Here is a 21,126-nt window from a genome sequence, read left to right on the forward strand (position 1 = left end):
TGCCCGATGGGGTTTCACCATGTTGGCCAGGCTGGTCTCAAACTCCTGGCCTCAAGTGATCTGCTCCCTCAGCCTCCTAAAGTGCTGGGATTATAGGCATGAGCCACTGCGCCTGGCCCATTAATTCTATTTATATTTCTTTCTTTCTTTTTTTTTTTTTTTGAGACAGAGTTTCACTCTTGTTGCCCAGGCTGGAGTGCAATGGTATAATCTTGGCTCACCGCAACCTCCGCCTCCCGGGTTCAAGCGATTCTCCTGCCTCAGCCTCCTGAGTAGCTGGGATTACAGGCATGCGCCACCACACCCGGCTGATTTTGTATTTTTAGTAGAGACAGGGTTTCTCCACGTTGGTCAGGCTGGTCTTGAACTCCTAACCTCAGCTGAGCTGCCCGCCTCGGCCTCTCAAAGTGCTGGGAATACAGGCATGCGCCACCGCACCCAGCCTCTATTTATAGTTCTTAAGTTACCTAAAATGGTACAGCCAGGTATTTTCCTTTGTTTCTCATGACGAGTTTTGGTACTAAAAAAGTTTGCAGGTAATAATTTTGTTCTGCTCTTAATGAAAAGAAAGGGAACTTTTATTAACATTCTAAATCCTGATGGGGAAGCATCTTTATATCTTTTTCTACTTATATTCCTTACATTTTTTTCCTTTTTCATCTTTTCATTTTGCTTTTCTTTAAATCGTAACTAGCTTGCTTTAATGCACCTGACCTTCCTCTAGAAACAAGGAAGCTTGTTACCTAGATCTACCGGACTGTAGCCTCTACTTGACTTGATTCATTACTCCAGATATTTTTCAGAACTCATCTATTCTACCCTTTTTTCTAATCTGTTTACCTTATTACCCTACCTCCAAAAAAAAAAAAAAAAAAAAAAAGATTCCCTCTCTTTCCTAGTTAGGAGTACAGTACTATAAAGAAGTTTCTTTTTGCCAGTGTTAAGAAATGTATCAGCAAAGTAGCACTGTCTCATAACCTAAACAAATTTAAATTCAGTTTCATTATATGGACATGATAAAACATAGTTAATTTTTAACAATGTTCCCAAACTGTTATCCTGAAACTTCTCTAGTGGGACCAAGCTTCCTATTTTTCTTGGGTTTAGCAGAGAAAGTCCTGGGAAACCCCTTAGGCCCAGTCAAACTGGGTCAGTTAGCTCACCTGATTCTTTATGTAGTATTTAACTTTAGGTCAAACAAAACTCATGCCATGGGCTATGAAGTTGAATTGCCCAGAATTTACATTTGACATTTGGATTTAAGTAGTCTAGAAGCTAGATGAGTATGAATTTTTAATCCGTAAGGAAACAAAACAAACAAAAACCCAACATTGAAAAAAAAAAAAAAAAGACTAAGTAAAACAAAAACAAATTTGGTTGGAGATGGGAAATTTAATACAAAAATAATGATATCCTCTTTGATTAGCATGAAAACAATTAGATGTTTACATTCTAGGTTTTTAGTACTTTATAATTACCACTATTACAATATTTTAAACCTACCAAATAATTTAAAGAAAGCAGTCATATCCTGACGCTGTATAACCAGACAAGGTCCTTTGGGGCGTTTAGATTTGTTGTTATTATGTGTATTTTTTTCAAATGTTTGCCAATTATCTTTAAAAATAGGACGCTTCATAGTAATGGGCTTTTTAGGCTGATGTGATCTATTTGACCCTGATTTTACATAAACAGTGACAGTAGGTGGTGTCTCACAACACATCTGATTGTGCCTCATTTTGGTTTCCCAATATTCCTGTAAAAATAAAACATACAATTATTCATCACACACATTCATTTCATATAAAAACAACTGGATGATACTACCATATGCAGTCATATAAAATGTTACTGAACTTGTCATTAAAATGTTATTTGTGACAGTGACTCCCATTAAAAATTGCTTTTGAAATTCAGTGCTAGGAAAAGCTATGCTTCCTTTGGGTAACAAATAGACATTCTCTTCCCAAATAATAAGATACTGTATGCCATTTTGCTTTGGCTACAGAACTCGACCAAATTTGAAAGTTAATTATAGAAATGATGCTGACTTCATAATTTATTTGTGGTCTTCTTTTTTCCTGCTAATTTTTTCTATTCTGCTTGAATTGACATAATTTTATTATATGGTTGTTATATGCCACCTCAAAATTTTTATAAACAAGGAAAACTATTTCCAGAACTTATTATCAATATCAATTCAATTATATTACAAAGCACCCCCCCCCCACACCTACACACACACAAAACCCCATATCTCTTTATTGGTAAATTCCTTGATATATTATAAAATTCACTTATTCAATAAGCATTTATTGGTATTTATTGAAAAGCTGAAAGCAATTCTAGCAAAATGCAGATGAGCTTTGAAGGCCTTTCATAAATTGGTCTAATTTTTATTTTACTTACTTTTCTGTTTTCCTTTTTTTCTCGTGTATGTGTGTGTGTTTGAGACAGGGTCTTGCTCGGTCACCCAGACTGGAGTATGCTGGCATGATTACAGCTCACTGCAGCCTCAACCTCCTGGGCTCAAGTGATCCTCCCACCTTAGCCTCCATTGTAGCTGGGACCACAGGTTTATGACACCACACCTGGCAAATTTTTTAAATTTTTGTAGAGATGCGGTCTTACTATGTTGCCCAGGCTGGTCTCAAACTGCTGAGCTCAAGCCATCCTCTTGCCTCAGCCTCCCAAAGTGCGGGAATTACAGGCTTGAGCCACCATGACTGACTGGCCTGTTCTAATTTTTAAAGTTGTAAGTGTATGACAAAGCTATTTGAGTGACTGATTATAAGTGTATATGAATGTATGTTGTTATAATCTAATAAAATCTGAGACAAAGTTAATCTATCAATATTTAATAATATATGTAATCACCTTCTTTGGTGGTGAATAGTTCACATAATTACTACACTTAGTATTATTTCTGTGGTCAAATATTTCTAGGGTAATGGGAAATGGAGGTATGAATAGGCAACACAGGAAACTACTCTAGGACCCTACTGAGAACCTCTGAATGCAACCTCACAGTGACTCAGGCAGCCATGCCTCCCTTGGTGTTCAAGGAGTGAGGTATAGATTCCCCTTCCTGACCCTCAGAAATTTCCCTGCTGAAGGAAGGACTGGAAAATATAGTAAGGTTAGAGCAGCACTGTCCAAAATATAATGTAAGCCGCATATGTAATTTTGTATTTTTAGAGCCACCTTACAAAACAGATAAAATAACTTTTAATAATAAAGTTTATGTAACCCAATATGTCCAAAATACCATTTTAACATGTAATCAATATAAAAACCAATGAGATAGTTCACATTCTGTCTTTGAAATCTGCTGCATGTTTTCCTCTTAAAGCATATCTCAATTCTTTTTTTTGTTGTTGTTACTTTAGATGAATATGCTTACATACAAATCCCAGTTCTGATACTAATTTTTCAACAGTAAAAGTGAAATGCAGTCCTATTTTAAAAAATGAAGCAATTTGTAAGAGAAAAATATGCTCCTTCAGTTTTTAAAGTAAAAATTAAATTATTCAGTTTCAAGTGTTTAATAGCCACAAGTGGCCAGTGGCTACCACATTAGATAGTACAGGGCTACATTTTGAAGAACTAGGCAGAGGAAATTATACTTATCAAATTGCTCCTCTCATCCCATCTTTCTTCCTAGATCCTAAAGTCCTGCCAAATTGAAGGCAATTATGTACTTGGGGTGCGGGTTATAAACTCCATAGAAAGAGGAATAGGTGATAAATTGAGTCTTGAGACTTGAGTAAGAACTTTCTGCTCTTTCCTGCCCACCTCATCTGGGAGACAGCTGGAGGCTTCATCTGCAAATTTTTTTTAAAAGTAAGAGCAGCCTTAAATCCAGATAGAAGAAACTAAACAGTAGTCAGGCTTCTCAAATTCTAGTGTGGACTTATCAGTGGTATAGTACCGTGGCTAAGAATTCTGCTTCAAATTTGAGTGTTGGGGCTAGACTTGGGTGGAATGTACCAGAACACAAAATAACTGTGGCACATATTCCAGAAGATAAGTTTTACTCAATGCTAATAGCGTAACCTAAAATAGTGCTTTTATATTAAAACAACCATGGATATGTCATAAAATATAATCCAAATTTTCTATCAATCAAAAAGGTAAAATATGTCCGCAGTAGGTGTCTTTACACTATTCCCTTATGTATGTTATGTATGTGTTGGGATATTTCATATACAGTTTCAGAAAACTGAATGAGAAGAAAATGTCTGAAATTCCCCAAGAGGAGCTTCATTGACATTAATAAGCAAACACTGGCAGGAAAGTTGCATAGAACAAGCTGAAGGAGAGAAGCTATCAATGCTAGTCTTGGTCAGTTTCTACCTAGGGGTATCTTTTAATTTTGCTCTTCGTTTAGATATACTAAGAGAATGAGAGTTCTGATAGAGCAAGCAAGAAGAAAAGAACAAAAACCAAATTAAAATATGAGCTGGCCGGGCGCGGTGGCTCATGCCTGTAATCCCAGCACTTTGGAAGGCCGAGACGGGCAGATCACGAGGTCAGGAAATCGAGACCATCCTGGCTTAACACGGTGAAACCCCGTCTCTACTAAAAAATACAAAAAAACTAGCTGGGCGAGGTGGCGGGCGCCTGTAGTCCCAGCTACTTGGGAGGCTGAGGCAGGAGAATGGCATAAACCCCGGAGGCGGAGCTTGCAGTGAGCCGAGATCCGGCCACTGCACTCCAGCCTGGGCGATAGAGCGAGACTCCCGTCTCAAAAAAAAAAAAAAAAAAAAAAAAAAAAAAAAAAAAAAAAAAAAAAATGAGCCATGAGCCATTTTAGGAAGGGCAAGAGATGGGGAAAGAAGGAGAAGTAGGAGAAACTATGCTCATCAGGTAAAATCTTTTAATGATTTTAATTTTACTATGATTATTATTATTTTGAGACAGAGTTTCACTCTTGTCGCCCAGGCTGGAGTGCAATAACTCGATCTCGGCTCACTGCCACCTCTGCTTCCTGGGTTCAAGCGATTCTCCAGCCTCAGCCTCCTAAGTAGTTGGGATTACAGGCACCCGCCACCATGTCCCGCTAATTTCTGTATATTTAGTAGAGACGGGGTTTCACCATGTTGGCCAGGCTGGTCTCCAACTCCTGACCTGAGGTGATCGGCCCGCCTTGGCCTCCCAAAGCGCTGGGATTACAGGCGTGAGCCACCACACTTGGCCTCCTTCAATTAATTTTTGTATGGGCTCCATGGACATTAAAAAAATCATACCAGAATTCATACTTGAATAGGATGTCTGGGATTTTTTTTCTTCGTTTTTCTTTTTTTTTTGGTAAGTATATCACAAAAATTCGAGAGGCATCTGAAATAACCTCTTCTCCGGGCGGGGGGGTAATATAAAGGGTGGTGGTTCACAGCCATAAAATGAAACAAGCAGAAGTTGTTTGGGTATTCATTTGCCTATATGGAAAACCTAATAGCAATATCCATTGGCAACTCAGTTGGGACAGGCAAGTAAGCCTAAACTTCCTTATGAGTGCAGTCACACACACAGAATATGTGCCAGACACTGATGAATGTGTTATATGCATTATCTCATTTAACTCTCAAAACATCTCTATGTGGTAGGTATTATTTTATCCTTATTTTCTAGATAAGAAATTTGAGGCTTAGAGAAGTTAAATTTCCCAAAGGCTTATAATTAGTAAGTGATAAAGCTAGAATTTGAATGCAGAACTGACATCAAAGTCCCATATTCTTTAACCAGTAAATCACTGTTTTAAATATTAAATACAATCATGTATAAAACACTTGACACATAGCACTCCAGTATTACTTACCGTCACCTTGCCAAGAAAACAAAACCAGCTAACCCCAGCTATAAGGCGATCTCGGCTCACTGCCACCTCTGCCTCCCGGGTTCAAGCGATTCTCCCACCTCAGCCTCCCGAGTAGCTGGGGTTACAGGCGCCCGCCACCATGCCTGGCTAATTGTTTAAAAAATTATTTTTTGTAGAAACGGGTTTTATCTCAGCTCACTGCAACCTCTGCCTCCCGGGTTCATGCGATTCTCCCGCCTCAGCCTGCCAAGTAGCTGGGACTACAGGTGCCGCCACCTCGCCCGGCTAATTTTTTTTTTTTTTTTTTTTTTTTGTAGAGACGGGGTTTTCGCTGCGGGCTGCTCTCGAATCCTGGCCTCAAGGATCCGCCCAACTCGGCATAAGGCTTTTTAAAAGGTTGAGACTAGGGGGCCTCCAGTCCTACTGGATGTCATGTAAGAGAATCTTCGTGAATTCTGAGACATGGGCTAAGGGCCTGGTACTGAGGCACAGCACCTCAGATCTCAAGATTCTGGGGCAGACGATCTTGGGGGCAAAAAGAGGTGTTTAATGGGACATAAAGAGGCAGGATTTATTTAAAAGACCCCCAAATCTCCATTCCCCCCCAATAAAGGCGGCGGGCACACGTGGAGACGGGAGCTCCTGCCCAGGGCCCTCCCTCTGAGCAGGCGGCCGAGCTTCAGGAGCAGCCTCCGGTCTCGGCCCTGCCCGTCCTCCCCCTGGAACCTCCACCCGCTACGCCGCCGGGCGGAGGGAGGCCAACGCCCCAACCTGCGCGGCCACTGCTTCCCTCGACAGGCCCCGCAGCCCAGGACCCGCTGTGGGGAGCGCGTGTGTCGTCGCCGCGAAGGCAGCTGAGGGCGCCCACGGGAGGCGGCGTGAGGACCAGGCTGGAGCACCGCCTTCTCATCTAAGGCGGGCGGTGGGGTCGCCGGCGAGAGAACCCAGGGACCAGGCATACTCGAAACTGGAGATTCGCCTGCGAGGCCCTTCCCGGGGGCGAGCACAGGTACCTGCGGAAGCCCGGGGCTGCGCGGGAGAGGGCAGGGCAGCGGCGGTCAAGCCTCGGCCGCAGCGCTCCGGGCCTCAGACGGTTACTCGCCGGTAGCTCGCCAGGAGCGGTACCCGCTCGAAGGTCTCCCGCCAACCCCGAGCGAGGGAGCGCGAGGCCGGCAGGGGCCAATCAACGCGCAGAGCTGGCCGAGGGGGCGGGGCCTGCCTGGGAGTGCGCGCCGGCGAACCCCGCCCCTACCCGCCCCCCGCCCGCCCGAGCCTCGGCCGCGGGCCTCCCTCCTCCGTTATCCCGCTCGCCCGCGCAACTCACACAACCCTCCTCATTCGACCTACCCCCGTTGGGCACGTCTCGCAGGCAGGCTTGCGTTGGGGCCGTTTACTTCCCTTCGACTAGACAACCAGGCCCCGCGGGGCTGGGGCTGCGGGTTCTCCTCCCCACCCGGCACACGCGGGCACAGCGCGGTTACCCGGGTTACTCAAAAGGAAGAGGCCGCTTGAACTGAGAAAAGCACAACGTGTGAATGCGGTGGCTTCTGGGGAGAAGGGGCCATTGTATTGTAACTGTGAATCTGCAGCAGTAATCTTTTTGGCTTTGTCCTAGCTTTTGGCCAACTGGGTGCTTAATACATGCATGTCGAATGAACAAATAAAAAGAAGTCTTCATAGCTGTTTGATCCCCGTATCCTTATGTCTCTAAGGTAAAACCGGCTTTTTTTTCTTTTGAGACGGAGTCTCGCTCTGTCGCCCAGGCTGGAGCAGTGGCACGATCTCGGCTCACTGCAACATCTGCCTCCTGGGTTCAAGCGATTCTCCCGCCTCAGCCTCCTGAGTAGCTGGGACCACAGGTGCCGCCACGCCCGCCTAATTTTTAAACATTCCTTGTAGAGCGGAGTCCTTCTATGTGGCCCGGGCTGGCCTTGAACTCCTGGACTCAGGCGATCCTCCCACTGGGATTACAGTCCTAAGTCACCACACCCAGTGTAACCTTTTTTAGTCTCCATACCACGGCTTTTTTCATGTTGCTAGTCTTTCTAAACATTTTCAATGACTGCATAATATTCCAGAGTGGATGGACCATTTAAGTCATTTCAATATTTGGATTGCTTCCAGATTTTTTGGCTAATACAATGATTACTCTTAAAAGGCAACCTGGCTCTGCCTACTTGTGGTACTTCCAGCAAATAGCTCCTCAATCAGCAGTTCTGAAGAACGCGTTAATTCCTTCCTTCTTGTGCTTCCACACACAGCACAATAATGGCAAATTCACCTACAAGTACGAGGAGGGGGCCAACTGGGAACTTACTTTTCCTTACATATGCCTTTGACTATTTCTCCCTGGCCTATAAATGGGAGAATGGGCCAAGAAGCATCAACTGGTTGTGAAAATCTTGAGGAAAATGGGTGCTTCCAGCTTGATTCTTCTGGCTTTTCCCTAAGGATCCTTCCTGACTTCTCCCTGTTCCTACCCTTGTTTTTGCAAGGTACGGGTGCTGTGACGATTAATTTCCAGCCTCGAGTATAAAATATCTACTGAACAATGAATGTCCACTCCATGAGAAACACAGAGGCATGGTGAGTACCACAATGATGAAGACAACACGGCCTTATCTTTCTAGAGCTTCCAAGCTAGACAGATATGGACACGACTAAAATACAAGGCACAGTGAGTTGTGCCATGAGGGAAATGCATGTGGCTGTATAATGCACAAAGTACAGTTATGAGAAGGTTCTTTAGGATCCTAAAATCTTCACAAAGGAAACATGTAAAATTTGCATATAAAAGCCAGCAAATACACATAAATGTTCATTGAGCTATCAGGGAAGCAGCTTATTAAGTTTTGACATCAAGTAAAGGGTGACTACCAACTAAGCCTTCTTCAGTGTTCTCATTCCTGAGTTTTTGTTTTTTAAACTATGTTGGTGTGTGGAGAAAAGTGAATATACTTTAGAATCATATACACTTGGTTTGAATTCAGGTACTACCATTTTACTAGCTGTGTGAACATGGTCAAATCATTTAACCCCAGCACCTCTCATTAAATGTAAAAGTAGGGTGATACCACCTACTCTGTAAAAGCGTCTGGGACAAATTTGATAGTGAGCAAACTAGCAGTGCACTGGTCCACAGTAGGTGTTGTTAGCTAGCTTCCTTCTTGCCTCTTCTCATTTGACCTGGGATTGGATGAGGAGAACTCAAACATTTAACTGAACTATTTATTCCTTTGTCTCTAAGCATGGCTTTTCCCCACTAAAAAAGCATTGATTGTCCATAACTTGATCATCTCCTGCACTGTGTCCTGCAGTGCCTCCAGGCTGTCCCCGTTCTACTTTCCTAACTCTCCTTTCCTAAATGTATCTCCTCACTATTATCCAATAAAAATGAAACACTCATACTTGTGTTTCTCTGAATGTTTTGAACTTTCCCACTTCTCTGACCTTGCATATACTGTGGTGTGCTCTCTTCACTTTCATTTAAAATTTCTGTCTGGTATCCATCCTTTGAGACCCAGCTTAAATTAAACAGCTCATCATCATTTGAGTGCTTAGTAAGTGCAGGCGTGTGCCGCTCTTGAATTCCTGTAGCATTTCCTGAAATTCTCATTTATGTAATCTTATTAACCAGCTTTTTAAAATAAAAATGTTTGTGTATACAGATACAATTATATATAAATCGGATCATATACATACTTAAAAAATGTACAAAACAATACATGTAGCCTATGTGGAGGCTGAGACATAATAAAAACTTGTAAAACCACCACCTACCAAAATACATGAACCTAACATGCAAGAGACAGGACATCAACAATACTGTTGAGATTCTGTATGCTCCTCCTCCTCCCATTAGGATTCCCAGGAGGCGACTGTTTCCCATTCTCTTTTCTTTGCGCATCCTAAAACACAAGTTTTATTTGTGAACTCTTCAACCTCAGTATTCCTCATAGGTTTAGCCATGCTAATCTATAATACTGTGAATCATTTTCATTGTTGCCTTCTGTTCTAGAAATACACCATAATATTCCAATGCTCCTGTCAATGGGCATTTGGGTCATTTTTTGGGGGGCATTTGGATCCTTTTGCTACTGTGAATGCCATGAGCAATGCCTCTGTAAGGCCGTATTGTTTAAGTTCTGATTAACTGCTGGTCTGATTGGTGAATGTCTCTGACTTAAAATCAAATATTTTGACTACTTTCCTTGTTTATGCACCATGGTGCACTTTTTCTATAAATGCTTTAAAGTGAAGTTGATGGGTTGTAGGGCATGCACATGTTCAACTTTAAAAGGTTATAGAGGCCGGGCGCGGTGGCTCAAGCCTGTAATCCCAGCACTTTGGGAGGCCGAGATGGGCGGATCACGAGGTCAGGAGATCGAGACCATCCTGGCTAACACGGTGAAACCCCGTCTCTACTAAAAAATACAAAAAACTAGCCGGGCGAGGTGGCGGGCGCCTGTAATCCCAACTACTCGGGAGGCTGAGGCAGGAGAATGGCGTAGACCCGGGAGGCGGAGCTTGCAGTGAGCTGAGATCCGGCCACTGCACTCCAGCCTGGGCGACAGAGCGAGACTGTGTCTCAAAAATAAAAAAATAAAAAATATAAAAAAATAAAAGGTTATAAATGCTAAATTCATTTTCCAAGCAGTGTTACCAATTTTAAGAGTTCCCATTAGTTTACATCTTGCCAACTTATTTTCAGGCTTTCTGTGACTAGATGATCTTTTAAAGTGTAACAGAGAAGACAACTCCAGATTTTCTCTTCAGCACCCTTTTCTAGTAAATGGTTCTACCCAACCTCCTAAACCACTTGAATGCAGGGATAGTTGCTATGTTCATGCAATATCCCTTCCCTCTCTTACTTGATGGAGTTGTAAGGGCCTTTGAGATAAATTGGGCCAAATTTCTTTCATGTAATTCTGCACTGAGACCACGTATTCAGCCTGGGTGACTGTTCTTCTAAGTTAAAGAAATTAAAAACTCTGAGAAGTACTAAAAATAGAACAATTGGCAGGGCACGGTGGCTCACGCCTGTAATCTCAGCACACTTTGGGAGGCCGAAGTGGGTGGATCACCTGACGTCAAGTGAAACCCCATCTCTACTAAAAATGCAAAAATTAGCCAGGCGCGCTGGCGCGCTTGTTATCCCAGCTACTCGGGAGACTGAGGTGGGAGAATTGCTTGGACCCAGGAGGCGGAGGCTGCAGTGAGCAGAGATGGCGCCACTGCACTCCAGCCTGGGTGACAGAGCGAGACCCTTTCTCAAAAAACAAACAAAACAAAAGCAACAATAACAAAAAAGAACAATCATTCTAACAAGAAAACTGTATTCAATTTGTCTAGAATAGTTTTCTCCACTGTATCAGACTTTTTTGTTCCTTACAGAAAAGATAGTTGATCTTTCTCCATACTGCGTACGACATAACACTTGTGCTAGATGAGGCAACAGCCTCTCCAAGTTTGATTCCTAGTTTTAAGTGCTCATACTTACTGGATGAATTCTGAAAGGCAAAATATTACACAAATTATACAACTTTCCTAAAATATGTGAGGTGGCTCACTACAAAGGTGACATTAAGATCAATAAAACAGGAGACTACAGAAAAGGGGAGGCAAGAAAGTAATCATAAGGATCTTGCAATGTTTGTTCTCAGTAACAGGCAACTTCTCCACTATTGCCTGTCAGGTGCTAGCTGCAAAATGCTCCTTCAAGTATCTGAACACTTAGGGCTTTTTTTTTTTTTTTTTTTTTTCCTGAGATACAGTCTTGCTCTGTCACCCACGCTGGAGTGCAGTGGCGTGATCTTGGCTCACTGCAACCTCCACCTCCCAGGTTCAAGCAATTCTCCTGCCTCAGCCTCCCGAGTAGCTGGGATTACAGGTGTGTGCCACCACGCCTGGATAATTTTTGTATTTTTAGTAGAGACAGAGTTTCACCATGTTGGCCAAGCTGATCTCGAACTCCTGATCTCTAGTGATCTGCCAGCCAAGGCCTTCCAAAGTGTCGGAATTACAGGCGTGAGCCACTGTGTCTGGCCGAGTTCTTGTATTTACCAATATTTTACAAAGTAGGGGCCAGAGTTTTGATAAACCACTTATTTTGGCCAAACAGACTCAAATCAATTTTCTCCTTGAGACTTCAGCATTCTTGTCGTAAGAGACAAAAGCAGCATTCTTGTCGTAAGAGACAAGAGACATGAGGATAAAGAAAAACTGGAATTCTATTATTTGTGGTTAATTTCTTCAGGTCAAGGTGTCAAAATAGTAATACGAGTAGAGATTTTTGACACCCACTTGCCATTCATTAAGCAAATATCTGCAGGCCTTCTATGTGGCAGGCACCACTCTACGATGAGGAGATACGAATCACTGAACAAAAGAGGAAACAAATACCTGCCTGGGTGCAATGGCTCATGCCTGTAATCCCAACACTTTGGGAGGCTGAGATGGGAGGATCACTTGAGCTCAGGAGTTGGAGACTAGCCTAGGCAACATGGTAAAACACCCCACTCTACAAAAATTAGCAGGTGTGGGGGCACATGCCTGTAGTCCCAGCTATTAGGCAGGCTAAGGTGGAAGGATGGCTTGAGCCCAGGAGGTTGCAGTGAGCTGAGATTGTGCCACTGTGCTCCAGCCTGGGCACTATAGCAAGACCCTGTCTCAAACAAACAAACAAAAAACAACACACAACAAACTCTGCCCATAGGAGCTACATTCTAGTCACATACAAGACTGATCTAGGCCTTACGGCTTTTAAAGACAAATATAACAAAGTTTTGCTTTTTTTTTTTTTGAGATGGAGTTTCCCTCTTGTTGCCCAGGCTGGAGTGCAATGGTGCCATCTTGGATCACTGCAATTCAAGTGATTCTCCTGCCTCAGCCTACCAAGTAGCTGGGACTACAGGTGTGCGCCACCATATCCAGTTAATTTTTGTATTTTTTTTTAGTAGAGACGGGGTTTCACCATGTTGGCCAGGATGGTCTCTATCTCTTAACCTTGTGATCGGCCCACCTTGGCCTCCCAAAGCGCTGGGATTCCAGGCGTGAGCCACCGCGCCCAGCCGACAAATACAACAAAGTTTTAAAGGAGCATTCAACATCCTAATGGATCTGTATAACAAATAATTGGTATGTTAAAATTAAAATGGGCTGGGCATGGTGGCTCATGCCTGTAATTCTCCCAGCACTTTGGAAGGCCAAGGGGGCAGGATCACTTGGAGCCTGGGAGGCTGAGGCTTCAGTGAGCTGTGATTGGGCTACTGCACTCCAGCCTGGGTGACAGAGTGAGACCCTGTCTCAAAAAAGGATTACAACTTGTGTTGTCAGTGAGCATACCCAGAGTTTGGGGAATTCGCTAAAAGCAGATCAGGGTCTTCCACGCAAAACAGGCTTTACAGTACAGCAATAAAGACTTTTTAACCTAGTTCTTTAATATGACCAATAGAATTAATTTCAGGGGAATTATCAAGCTCCAGTTAAGAGATGTGCTACAAAATCTGAGGCAATTACACTGGGAAGCAGACTTGTGTTTCTAAAATTTCTTATTGAAGTCAGGTAACAGTAATATATGCTGGGCCCAGTTATATGTTGGATCCTGAGCCTCACACAAGACTTCCTGATAATCTCAGTTCCTTATTAAATGTGACAAGCTACATTTCCTAATGTGTAGCTAATTTTTAAGTTGGTAAATTGAGTAGTTATGAGTTTCTACAAGACATAAGTTTTCTCCAGCAATTCCACCCTGCACATCCTCCTTCTCAGGGATTTTTATTAAACTAAGAGCTAGAGAGACAAAGTTGCAATTCCACCCTGCACATCCTCCTTCTCAGGGATTTTTATTAAACTAAGAGCTAGAGAGACAAAGTTTATATTTATTCAAGAATGGAACAAGTGTCAGTCTGTCAATAATCTGCTGGCAAGCAGCAGCACTGTCAGAAACTATGCCAATTGTCAGTTTGAGTTTTATATATATATATTTGAAGTAGCATTTCAACACTCTGGTTTTGTTCCCTTGGCTTTTTCTTTTTTTCCCAAAAAACATACTAGGAGATATAAGACTTACTTCAGATTAAACTTGTTACATTAATAAAACACTCCTGGCCAGGTGAGGTGGCTCATGGCTGTAATCCCAGCACTTTGGGAGGCCAAGGCAGGTAGATCATGAGGTCAGGAGTTGGAGACCAGCCTGACCAACATGGTGAAACCCCGTCTCTACTAAAAATACAAAATTTAGCTGGACGTGGTAGTGGATGCCTGTAATCCCAGCTACTCGGGAGGCTGAGGCAGGAAAATCACTTGAACCCAGGAGGTGGAGGTTGCAGTGAGCCAAGATGGTGCCACTGCACTCCAGCCTGGGTGACAAGAGCAAGACTCTGTCTCAAAAAAAAAAAGAAAAAAGAAAGAAAAGAAAAGAAAAGAAAAGAAAAGAAAGAAAGAAAGAAAGAAAGAAAGAAAGAAAGAAACACTCCTCTGGACTGCTTTTTTCTGTTGCACTGTATTACTTGCCTTTGTGGCTTTGTCGAGAATCAGTGTTTACATGATAGACCATAAATTAGTGTGCCTTTTAATAAATTTGTACAATAATCTATGAAAGTTCTAGATATTTAGCTGTGATGTCACTGCTTTTGGAGGAAAAATTTGTCCTGTAAATCTGCTGAATCATTCTGATTAGGCAGCTGTAAAAATTAATACATACTTTAACTTGCCGATCCTATGCCAGGCTTGATTGAAAAGCCTCCAGGAACAGACCTTGGGTTCCCACCTTTTTGCATGTAATATCTGAAAGGAATGCTGAACCTATTAGCCTCAGGCAGTTAGTTTTTGTTCTCTCTTTTACACACACACAGACACACACACACACACACACACACTCCTTCCCCACCCACACCCCCTGTTCACTTGCTATCTTCCACCCTGTATACCCCACACAATGTGGTGTTATAAATAAGATTTCACAACCACATAAGCTAGCAAAGATCCCTAAGAGGAAAGAAGCAAAGATTTATGGTCATTTTTGTAAAAATAAGGTTTAATAAAACATCAGCAATCTGCATGAGAAGGTAAATTACAATGAGAAACTTAAAAAGCTTATGGTCTAAGTCAACCAATGTAGAAGGTACTGGTTGAAGAAAACAAGCTTTGACTTTTAAAATTTCCTAACCAGGGGATTTATTTAGAAATTCTGGCATTCAAATGTACATGTAAAATCCAATTTAACAGATCAAAATTGTTACACTAAGTTTCACTTAGTATCTAAGTATCCAATCACAATTGTATCTAAGTTTCACTTTTGTTGAAGAAACATTATAAAGGTAATTAAAACTCTAGGCCTATACTTATATGGAACTAATTTATTTCCTATTTAACTACTGTTCATTGCGTAAAGTATGTTGTCCCAATTTTCAGCTGTTTTAAGAAATTATAAAACATTGAGATCTACTAGGAAGAGGGACAGCCTATTTCTAAGTGATGCCACTAGTACAATCAGGCTTGGATTAAGTCTCTTCTCAGGGGCATCTTTGATTTAGCCATTGACTCACAAGGAAAACAGGAGGTGGATTTGGTTAGGGAGCAACAGCAAATTCAGCCTGACCATATTCCTAAACACATTTTCAGCATAAAGATGTAAAAAAAAATTTTTTTTGGTTCAAAAGTTATGGTTGCCATGGAGACAAAAAGAATATACCTGAATTTATAAACTGAGACATATTTCAGTTCCTTGGCTTAAAATAATACATCTTTATATTCTTAGGAGACATATCTCAAGATGTTCCTTGCTTTGCCTTGAATACAAATTTTTTTGAAAAGCGTATGTTTCTCCTGAACACACTCATATTTCAAATTTACCACCTATTTTAAGCTTTAAAATTCTTGCCAGCATTTTTCAGCAAAAAAAAATAATAATAATAATTTCATGAATGTTTAGGTACTTTTTACAATGAAGGGACATGGCAGCATGGATACTGGGTAGTTGGCTAGGCTCTAAATACCTGATGACTCAATGCTTTGCACAAACCAGTCTTGCTGATTATTAAAATTTGTCCCTGGACAAAATTAAAGCAGCGCATGTTAAGGCTTCAAATGCAAAGGATTCACTGTAGTTGATTCTTTCAAGAATAGAAATCAACCATAACTTTGCTTTATAATTCATGTGATACACCACATTATAACAGATATCTACCGTGTTCCAATGATTTCTGAATGTCATAACATTTGGATTAAATTGTATACAAAAAAATCACTAACCTGAAAAAAATCAGAGGAAAGAACAATATAAATTAGTGACACTGGAATTACAGAATAATTTTCTCCTAAGAAACAAAGTTTTATTTATTTCAAGTAGTGTTGCCAAGCAAATATTTGTAAAGAACACATTTTTATGACTGGAGGCTGTTTAAGTGGTTTTAAGAGTGCCTGAATAATTTTTAAACATGATAAATTTCCATCCTTTAAATTTAATGACCAATATTAATTAGCTCAGTGATTATTTTTTCACATTTAGTCTTTAAAAAAAAAAAAGATTCCTATTAACCAACATACTTAGTCTTGATCTGGATGAATTTACAAAAGCCAGACAATGGGATACAGATTAATGTGGTTTAACTAATACTGAGATTAATCAACATTGCCCTTTTTCCCTGCCAAAGGCTTATTTTCTAGACCTGCTTCACTATGACTACTAAAAGAGTACAACTAAAATTTTATTAGAAATCGCTCAGCTTACACACTCCAATCAGGAAGTTATTTAAATCACCTCAGATAAAAGCTTTGTGACCTAATACATCATATGTAGATCATAAACACTTTCAGAAAAGAATCATTTCAATATGTCAAGGACATAGTACCTATGTGAATAAAATGTGTGCTTCAATGTCTCACTGTAAGGAAAAAAATAATCAGTCAGGCTTCATATCAATTAGACAACTTTTACTAAATGAGAAAACTACATTTAAAATGTGCTTTAAAACAAAACGGAATTAGAAAAAAAGACATATGCATTTTAAAGAACTTTTGCACTGTGCTGAAAATGAAATATCTCTTGCAGTAAGTAATACAATGTGCCAATTCATAAAATATAAGTTAACAGGTTTCTCAATTTAACATTTTCAAAGACGATATTAAGGTCAAAAATGTCACATCTATGGTAGCACATATAGAAGGGCATTATAGATATGATGTCCATCCCTATGAAGCTTACAAATTTGACAATGCTCAATAAAAGCTTTTAGAATCACATCCAATAGTGTCACAGCCAAAGAATCACAAATCTGTGTCCTGTAAGTTCTCTCCTTCTAAAATCTTCATGTTAACTTTTCTACGCGTTGCCATTTGTTAATACTAACCCTTAAAAAAAAGAATAGGAAAAGAAAGGCTGCAATAAACTCTTGATCAGGTACAGAAATTATTGCTACTATAGTTCACTACAAAGCATGTCTATACAATATCATATGACCTTTGATTATGAAAAAATCAGAATAAAAATCTTTAGTGACATAAGCCTTACAATCGTATACAACATTCACATGGCAATATTAGACAGTTAAGCACCCAATACCCATAGTTGACAAAATGTCCCACTGACCAGCATTCATTTAAATACATCCTTCGTATAGAGGGAGGAAAAAGAGATAGTGTCAGCTTTCCAAGGCTTGTCAAAAAAGGATTCTCATGTACTGTTGATCTAAAAACAAACAACAACAACAACAAAAACTCAAAAAAAAAAAAAAAAAAAAAAAAAAAAAAAAAAAAAAAGAAAAAAAGAAAAAAAAAAAAAAGAAAGAAAACCAATGCAGGTGAAGGTGTTATCAGAAGTTAAGCATGCCAAAAGGTGTTCCGTGCGAATGAAAACCTAAAGCCAAGGTACCACATAATCACATTACCAACTAGTTGGGTAATACTATATGAGCCTTATCTTAAAGTTAAATGAAATGCTACTGCACAATAGAGCATCAATAAGTTAAAAATTAGAGTGCACAAATCCCAATCAGTGGCAATTCCTGTATAAAGCAAAATATTCACTATCAGCTGTAAAGTTTGCCCAGTCAAAATGTATGATTAAAATCACTGGATTGGACAATGTGCGTTTTTTAAAACAATCAATCTCTAAAATACCTTTTTAATGTAATGAGGCGTAAGTTTTCTTAGTAAGATTAAACAGATATCTAAGTAGATAAGCAAGGGAAAATAATAGTTGGTGAATGTCTGTAAAGCTCTTCCCATATTTCACTTTTAAAAATGTTTAGGGAAAAAAATTAGAAGTATTTGCCATTATTCTAGCGAAAACAAACAAACAAAAACAAAACAAGCTCAAAATAATTAAACAACCAAGCAACACTAAAACCACATTACACAGATGGATCATCATGCTTTCATCTGGTTTAACTATCACATCTAGTTTAACTGGGATGCTCTTCAACTTTAAAAATTGTGATACATGAAGATGTAACTTTAATGGATAATTTTGAATTTGGATTTAACTTTGTTGACTATAACAGAGTATACTTATTACAATACAGTGTAGCACATCTTTCTATTAGAAAAAAATTTAAGATCCTTTACCCGTCTCCTTAAGTTAAAGGTGTGACATCATAAAGGGTGTCAAATGGCTGGATGGTTTTACAGTGCACACTTATATATTATGAAGATGTCCTTAACAAATCTGACGGTTTCTTTACAGAATTCCTTTCTTCACCTTTTCTTCGGTGGATTAGCTGTTCGAGGTGGAGTGACAGGACGTCCAGAATTCAGTCCACCATACTGGTACTTAGCTTTCTTTTCAGATGGTTTCAATATCTTAAAGTAAATTATTAACAAATAATGTTATTCTTTCATATACAATAAGTTAAGAAAATTGTTACAATTGCGAGTTTTTTAAATAAATGGCATAAACTGCAAAAGTGCGATAAAAATGTAGAATAGCAAAGCTCCATAAACATTTCTTACATTTAAAGTGTGCAAATGTCTGAACTTTCTCATTCCACTCATATTTTAATAACAAAAGTACACTAACTCTATCAACTATCCAATCCTTAGATTTAAGTAAAAAACTTTTTAAAATTAGTGTATCTGTGCTGTGAGGAAAAGAACACTGGTTTAAGAGTCAGAAGATCTATGTTGTCATCATAATTCTGATATAGTAACTTAGGAGGGTAACTAACCTACAAGTCACAAACTCTTCAGATCTTATTATTTACATATAAATAGATCTTTTTACTTAAAAAACAGCTTTATTGATATAAATCTAATTTTAGAACATTTCTGTCACCCCTAAAAGAAAGCCTGTTCCCATCAGCAGTCACTCCCCATTCCTGCTCTCCACTCTCCAACTAACTTTTAGAGTTAGTTGCTCTAACTCTAAGCAATTACTAATTTATTATCTGTCTCTACAGAATTGCCTATTCTGAAGATTTCATATAACTGGCATCATATAATATGTGGTCTTTTATGACTGGCTTCTTTCACTTAGGTTTTCAAAACCAGTTTTGAAGTATCAGTCCTTCATTCCTTTTTATTGCTGAGTTGTACATTGTACAGTCCATTGTATGGATGTACCACATTTATCCATTCAGTAGCTGATGGACATCTGAATTGTGTGAATTTTTCAGCTATAAGGAATAATGCTGTTGTGTACATTTATGTAACAGTTTTTGTGTGAACATGTTTTCATAATCTTGGGTATACACCTAGAAGTAAAACTGCTGCATCATATGAGAACTCTATCCCTACCATTAATGTATGAAGATTCTAATGCCTCCAAATACTTGCCAAAACTAGTTACTGTCTGGCTTTTTTATTATACTAATTCTGGTGGATGTAAATAGAGATTTAACTTACATTATACATCAAAAAGTCATGATTTTCCAAAAATAAAACAGTATAGAAAGACAAAGTATTTTTTAAAAAACTATTTAAAACATAATAGTGCCTCAGTGAAAAGAAGATATTAATCCAACACCACTATGACAACTGCTGGAAGGATAAGGTATGGTTACTATATTTAATTTGTAAATGAGCAACCATTTACCATTCAATTGTACTAATTGATGGAAACAGTATAATATGATAAAGAGAAAGAGGAATGGGAAAGCCCCAATGCATTTTAAGAGAAATATAGTGTGTGTACATCATAGACATAGAATAGCCTTTGCAAGAGCAAAGTACTGAAGCCGTTTTACTCAGTGAACAAGAATGATCTGTAAAAGCACACTAAAGCTAAAACTGGCTTCTTTTTAAAATGTAAATGTTGAAACCAAAAGTTGGTTCTTCAAAAGAATAAACAAGATAGACTGCTAACTAGATTAAGAAAAGATCCAAATAAGCGCAATCTGAAATGACAAAGGTGACATTACAACCAACCCCACAGACATGTAAAATATCTTGAGATTATAAACATCTGTGCACACAAACTAGAAAACCTAGAAGAAATGAATAAATTCACAGAAACACGCACCCTCCAAAGAAATGAATAAATTCATAGAAACACACGACCTCCCAAGACATGAATAAATTCAAGAAACACAACCTCCCAAAAAAATGAATAAATTCATAGAAACACACACAAACTCCAAGATTGAACCAGGAGGAAATTAAAATCCTGAACAGAACAATAACAAGTTCCAAAATTGAATCAGTAATAAAAAAATCTATAAACCAAAAAAGCCCTGGCCCAGAAAGATTCACAGCTGAATTATATCAGATGTACAAAGAGCTAGTACCAAACCTACTGAAGCTATTCCAAACAATCCAGGAAAAGGACCTCCTCCCTAACTCAGTCTACAAAGCCAGCGTCATTGTAATACCAAAACCCAGCAGAGGCACAGTGAAAAAAGAAAACCTCAGGCCGATGTCCCTGATGAACACAGATGCAAAATCGTCAACAAAATACTGAAACCGAATCCAGCAACACATCAAAAAGTTAACTCACCACAATCAAGAAGGGTTTATTCCTGGGGTGCAAGGTTTCAACATATGCAAATCAATGTGATTCACCTCATAAACAAAATTAAAAACAAACACCATATGATCATCTCAATAGATGCAGAAAGGCTTTCAATACAATTCAACATCCTTTCATGTTAAAAACCCTCAACAAATTAGACATCGAAAAATTAGAAACATACCTCAAAATAGTAAGAGCCATCTGACAAACCCACAGCCAATATCGTACTAAAAAGGGAAACGCTGGAAGCATTCCCTTTGAGAACTGGAACAAAAGACAAGAATGACCATTCTCACCACTCTCATTCAACAGAGTACTGAAAGTCCCTGCCAGAGTAATCAGGCAAGATAAAGAAATAAAA

The 21,126-nt window shown here is 39.6% G+C and overlaps 3 protein-coding genes across 7 annotated transcripts in view; all 3 read right to left on the reverse strand.

Moving 5' to 3' along the window:
- SPDYA (speedy/RINGO cell cycle regulator family member A) overlaps positions 1 to 6,985 on the reverse strand; it is a 39,151-nt gene extending 32,166 nt beyond the window's left edge. The window contains exons 1-3 of one of the 4 annotated variants that reach the window (XM_050754020.1): positions 6,832 to 6,982; positions 2,410 to 2,591; positions 1,504 to 1,756 (exon numbers count right to left, since the gene is read on the reverse strand). In XM_050754020.1, the coding sequence (XP_050609977.1) occupies positions 1,504 to 1,738 (235 nt within the window). In that variant the 5' untranslated portion in view covers positions 1,739 to 1,756; positions 2,410 to 2,591; positions 6,832 to 6,982. Of the gene's footprint in view, positions 1 to 1,503; positions 1,757 to 2,409; positions 2,592 to 5,818; positions 5,920 to 6,831 lie in introns of those variants that run through there. The other 3 variants (XM_050754022.1, XM_050754019.1, XM_050754021.1) reach the window with 3 other exon arrangements.
- The window catches only part of WDR43 (WD repeat domain 43), a 254,939-nt gene that overhangs the window by 129,813 nt on the left and 104,000 nt on the right, over positions 1 to 21,126 (reverse strand). The window lies entirely within an intron of this gene.
- Positions 14,835 to 21,126, reverse strand: part of PPP1CB (protein phosphatase 1 catalytic subunit beta) — a 52,156-nt gene continuing 45,864 nt past the window's right edge. For both annotated transcript variants that reach the window (XM_050754010.1, XM_050754009.1), the window contains one exon: positions 14,835 to 18,619. In XM_050754010.1, coding sequence (XP_050609967.1) covers positions 18,515 to 18,619 — 105 coding nt within the window. In that variant the 3' untranslated portion in view covers positions 14,835 to 18,514. The remainder of the gene's footprint in view (positions 18,620 to 21,126) is intronic.

The sequence above is a fragment of the Macaca thibetana genome, chromosome 13 (genome assembly GCF_024542745.1).
Source record: "Macaca thibetana thibetana isolate TM-01 chromosome 13, ASM2454274v1, whole genome shotgun sequence".
Classification (NCBI taxonomy): Eukaryota; Metazoa; Chordata; class Mammalia; order Primates; family Cercopithecidae; genus Macaca; species Macaca thibetana.